This window comes from Nanorana parkeri, unplaced genomic scaffold, assembly GCF_000935625.1.
Source record: "Nanorana parkeri isolate BGI_ZX_2015 unplaced genomic scaffold, ASM93562v1 scaffold2905, whole genome shotgun sequence".
Taxonomy (NCBI): domain Eukaryota; kingdom Metazoa; phylum Chordata; class Amphibia; order Anura; family Dicroglossidae; genus Nanorana; species Nanorana parkeri.
Window position 1 is genome coordinate 67,259 of NW_017309173.1, and position 5,966 is coordinate 73,224.

The 5,966-nt window shown below is 42.8% G+C and overlaps 1 protein-coding gene across 1 annotated transcript in view; it reads right to left on the reverse strand.

Annotated features, from left to right (window-relative positions):
- Nucleotides 1-4,374, reverse strand: part of LOC108802508 (GTP-binding protein 1-like) — a 63,360-nt gene extending 58,986 nt beyond the window's left edge. The window contains exons 1-2 of the mRNA XM_018574374.1: nt 4,294-4,374; nt 132-243 (exon numbers count right to left, since the gene is read on the reverse strand). Coding sequence (XP_018429876.1) covers nt 132-243; nt 4,294-4,374 — 193 coding nt within the window. The remainder of the gene's footprint in view (nt 1-131; nt 244-4,293) is intronic.
- Between the last annotated feature and the right edge of the window lie 1,592 nt (nt 4,375-5,966).

Sequence of the window (5,966 nt, forward strand, 5' to 3'; positions counted from 1 at the left end):
ACAAGCAGACCCATTTTCACAACTAGGGAGGTAAAAATTATAATAACTATAGAAAATAATTTAAAACTGTACATGTATTTCATACATTTTACATGTTACACAAAGAACATGCATAGTAACCATTGACATACCAGATCCTTGACCAATAACATATATCGTCTCCCCTCGTCCTTCATCCATCCGATCTCCTAGCTGACGTAAAAGGTTGTCATACTGTTCTGCACTGGGGCTTACCAAGACATGCTACAAGTGGGCAAAAAAAATAAATTTATAAATATATAAATAGGTTATCCAGATATGTACAGCTTGAAACAGCAAGTGTATTGAAAAGTGGACTGTAATATTTGTTGTTTATGTTATTCTGAAATTGTGGTATGGCATTAAATTGATTTTGAACAGCCTGCGCTCAGAATCTGGCCAAGGAGATCTGAAAAGTCTGTAAGTGTAATGGAAGTGGTTTAGTATGATTATGACAAAATGCCTATCTCAATAGATCAATTGTAATATATATGCTAATTTGCTCTCTGCTCTTCTTTGCACTCCTTACTCAAAACCTTACTCAGAACCAACCCCCCCCCCCCCCAGATCCGAAGTACGCAGTAGAAATAGGAACCAAGTTGGCACCTCCTCTTCAGACAACACACCCAAGACGAAAGATATAAACATCTATAAACATCTTGGCAGGAAGTTATGCATAAATGGATCTAACCAATGATAAGCTAGAATATATAAACTAAAATACTTTTCTGCAATGCTACGCTCAAATATACACGTTCACCTGTTAAATAAAACCATGAAAAGCAGAAGAATAAAAAGGAGAAGTGTTTTTACACTGACTGATGTTGGCGTGATTTCATTTTATCTCCGAGGGTATACCCTGTATAAATCAGGCCAGGCGGCAGATACCAGTACGGAATCTTTGATCCGATATAAATTTGTGAGCAGGTCCAAAACATAAATTTCTCATTTGAACAAAAAGGAACATTTCTGGTTTCTCTGTACAACAGAAAAAAAAAATAAAAAAATAAAAAAAATCGGTAAAACGAATGGGCTAGATGAGGTCTCAGCTGTTAACTTGAGATGGACCATTTACCAAGAAAGGCCTAGTGCTCGTCAATCCATTGCTGCTGCTAAGCACAAGGAGAATCAGAATCTAACATTTGATTGACCTGTTGATAAATCATTGTTACATTTATGTTCTTGGAAGAATTTTTATATAGTAGCATGCCATGGCAACATGCTCTATACCAGTGGTTCTCAACCTGTGTAACCTTGGGACCCACATTTGTCCTTGGTCATTAAATCGTGACCCAAGTCGCACCACACTGGAACACATGCCATTGCAGTACCACATGTTCTAGTGCAAGTGATCAAACTGTGGGCGGGAGGTGTTTTTGGGGTGCCATTCAAATTAATTGCAACGCGACGCACCTCCTGCACTTTTCCTACCAGAATGAACAGTAGAGGTGTGATCGCGTGGTAGTTTGCGATTCAAACACTGACAGACGCACACACCCCATTTTTTAGGGGTTCAGTGTGCGCTGCTGTGCTGTGGCAGAGCTCCATCCATATGTGCATTGCTTGTACAGCTCCCTTGCACTCCCTGTAGAGGTGCCAGAATATGACATCACTCCGGTTACACGAGGGAGCTGTAAGCAATGCACGTATGGATGGAGCTCCCTTGCATCCAAACCTCCAGCCCACCCCACCTCAAGCTGACACTCGGCGCTGGGCAGCATATTTTGAATGGTTGCACAGCACGAAAACGGACAGTGCTGCGCTATGGGGGAGGCTAAGAAGCCCCTCACCTAGTACAGTGGAAGGCATGTGGCGACCCACTGAAGATAGGGTCGCAACCCACTTTGGGGTCATGACACACCAGTTGAGAACCACAGCTCTATACCATACATTAGTCCTGGTTCACACTCAGCGTTTTGTAGTGCGTTTTCTGCCCTAAAAAACGCTCAAAAAATCTGCCCCCCAAAAAATCCCAATTCATTTCTATGACCCTGTGCACATCTGAGCATTTTGTCACAAGAAGCTGGACGCCCGTCACTGGAAAAAGTACAGGAGCTTTTTTTGGCATATCACAGCTCCTTTTGGCCCCATAGACTATATAGTGACTGAATCAGACGCTTAACATTACAGGAGGACCTGGATAAAATAGGAGAGTGGGCAACTACATGCCAGAATCGTTCAAGAGGCGATTGGACGATTTCCTCAGGGACCGTAATATACAGGGGTACAAGTACTCTTAAGATTGAGAACACACAGGGACCTATACATACCACACATCATTAGGACAGTACACACACATACACAAATAGGTTGGACTTGATGGACATATGTCTTTATTCAACCTCAAATACTATGCAACTATGTCTATAGGAAATGCACAAAAACGGGCGTTTTTTGCACGTTTTACACAGGGGCAAAAGCCATCCCCCAGGTTTCCAAGCATCGTGGGAGACAAAATGGAGGATAACACACTGCATTGCTTCGATGTGGAAAACATCATATCTTTTGTGCGTGGGGAACCGTGCCTGTATGACACCAGAGACCCCCTAAACAAGAACTGGGGTAGAAGATAATGGGTCAATATTGCCAAGAAGTTGCAGCCAGACTGGGAGTCCTTCACTTCCAACACCAAAAGACAACAAAGGTAATGGGACATGTGATGTTTCTGTTCTTCTATCATGCACCTGCTACAAGTATGTTGTGAGGATTTTGCAACATGCTGTGGCTGACATATGTGCCATGGTGTTCTGTTTCTCAACTCCAGCTGTACTGAAACTGCACACCCCATCATGCCACTAAGCATGGCTGGAGCTTTCATGGACTTGCAAGGCATCATGAAACTTGTAGTTCCCCTGCAGCTGGAGAGCTAAAGTTGCTCTATTACAAGTTAGTTGGGAGAATTCTGCAACATGCTGTGGCTGACATTTGTGCTATGTCCTGTGGTGCTCTGCTTCTCAACTCCTGCTGTACTGAAACTGCAAACCCCACCATGCCACTGAGCATGGCTGGAGCCTTTATGGACTTGCAAGGCATCATGGGAGTGTTAGTTCCCCTGCACCTAGAAAACTAAAGTTGGCAACCCCTTGCTTAGTGTGAAGAATCTCTGAAATATTGTCATTTGGAATATGCATGTGCAGAGCTTGCTAGACAGACCATGGAAATATGATTTGGTGGAGAAGTACTACACTCAGACATGTTACAATCTGAGTACCCAACCTCTGTAAAATCAACAATTCAGCTCCTATCAATCGCTAGTTGGACAAACGAAATATGCCATTAACATTAATTCAAAAATACAGGACCTTGCACAACATCCATGTGTGCAAATCTGAACAGACTGGACAATCAAATTGCAATGTGTGGGATGATCTGTTCAAAAAAATTTAAAAAGGACAATAAAAAAAATCTGAAATGAAAAAGGAAAAATGAATAAAGCTTTTCTAGAAAGACACATTACCTTTTTAATAAATCAAAGAAAGTAAACCAGGATCCTTTTATTTTTATTCATCCCAAAAAAATAAAACTCCAAATTTTGCAGCGGAAGCATTAAGCAGATTACATACATTGAATTTATCATATGCAATTATTAGTCCACAGCCCATATACTTCGCGGCTGGGAAGGAGACCTGCCCCGTTGGTGGTCCATGAAGGAGTGGCAGCAGATTTGGCCCAATGTCTCAAAATGCTCTATTAGCGTAGCCTATAAGGTAATGATGAGGTGGTATATGGTCCCAGCCAGGGTGGCATGCCTGTTGCCCACAACCTCAGACAGCACGTTAGAGTCGATTGTGTAATATGAGCGCTTGTGAATGCAGGGTTTCACTGTTACTTGAATATGCTTATGTATCATACATAATTCCAGTACTTGTGAATTCATGATTGTAATGACGTACCAAGGCAATGATACACTGTGAACCGATATCTTTATTAAGTTTGTTATGTGAAAATTTCAATAAACATATTGATACAGAAAAAATGCCTGACGATTTATCCGCTACTAGCTTCCCTACACAGGATTGGCACAGTGGTTTTTTGTAGAAGGATATTTAATGTTGCAGGCTGCACATTGCTTAGGTTTGCCATGCGTGCTGACTGATGAGAGCGTTCTTTCTTCAGAGGCCTTGATTTGCAAAATACAAAACCAGAGCCTCTGTTGAACACACAGATCAGCACCAAAGCCATACAAACAAATGCACCGAGTCACCTCTAATGTAAAAAAAAAAAAAAAACATACATAGGAGGGAAAAAGGATAGGATTGAATACTAGCCTCTTACCTTGGAGCTGCTAGGAGATGGACCCACCAGATCCGACAACCCAGCTGTGACAACCGAGTCTGTGCATGCAGACCCCTGCATCGACTCCAGGTGCAGTGCCCCGCCCCCCTGCTGGTGTGGGGACCACAAGGGTACTGCATCCTGCTTCTTCCCCCATCATGTCCAGGCACCTTGTCTTCCTTCACTGTGGCGTTGCCGAGCGGCTGTGCATCCTCACGGTCTGGCCGAAGGATCGACGGCCCAAAAGCATGTCACATCGTGGCATCACTTCCAGCGGCGTCAAATCCACCAACCTCCATACTGTTAACGGCTAGACACCAGTAAGTGTTCCACATTTGAGGAACTAAAAATTCATGCATGCCATGTCATAGTACTAGTTGTAAGGTATGTTTAGACAGCAGCCGAAGAATTTCAGGATGACCAACCCTGAATTACACTACAAACAAAGTTCCTTTAGAGAAATTACAGAGTGGAATGTGGACAACTCCACCCAGAATGATCACTCTATTGCAAACACATTTCATCAGCAACACTCATCTAGTTAAGTCTGGGCTGGCCACTATCTGTTTATTACATCATGTAAACCAACTTTAAAATGCATGAATGTGTTGCTAGGTAGCATAAAATCAATCAATAAGCACTGTCCACAAGCACTTCCAGCCATTCAATGACAACTCCCAAGCCTACAGTGACAGCACCCCATTAATAATGATTCATTCACTGAAAAGCTGATCTGTAACATCAAAAACAGCAAGAGGCCTCATCGTGACTGTCAATTCAATTCATTCACGAGTAGCATAATGCAAGCTGGAAAACGTCAATTCAGAAAAGTAACACTATCCTATAGGCTTTTAAGTGACATTAAACTTATTTGTGTATCACTCAGCTGCAGATCCTCAATTCATCTCTGAATTCGTGCAGACACTGTCCTTCCTAGTGGAGGGTGGCTACATTTGTTATCCCATGGTTTGTGTCTTTTGAAGTAGCCACTGCTCCAAGCTTACTCATGTTGGACTACAATTTCACGTTTAGTTAGCTAATTTGTATTAAACGTTATAGTCTATCACAGGAGCGAGCTTGGAGTTGTGGCTACTTTACAACACACACAGGGACCTTGAGGAACAAAAGTAGCCACCCTCCAGAAGGAAGGACAATGTCAACATGAAATCAGAGATGATTTGAGGATCTACAGCCAAGTGATACACAATTAAACTACACCATTGTCACTTTAAGTCATCAGCTTTACAACACCAGCACAATGAGTAATTAGGAAAAATAGCAAACATTTAACGGATTAGATTACATTCTGAAAGGTAGATGGCCAATGGAATTGTTTCACTTAGTGAAATGTTTTTCCCTTCCCCCCAATGTTGATGTTAGCACTTACCTTAAATGAAGTTTCTTGATCCGATCTTCCTCTTCTTTCCTGATGTTTTCATCTGTCCAAGCGGTGCGGCGGCTCTCCAATCCAGCACTGACTCCTCTCTGCTTGCAGGCACTTCCGATCCAGTGGTGTCTGATTGCGGGTGCATGTGTCCATCGACTTACCTTGCATCTCTGCTCTTCTCCCACCCAAGAATCCGAACTGCGCATGCGCCCGCCCTAAGATGTTTTGCGGCCGACCGAGCAGTTTCCAATTCTCTGGCGGGAGTGCGCAACGAAAAACAGGGTAA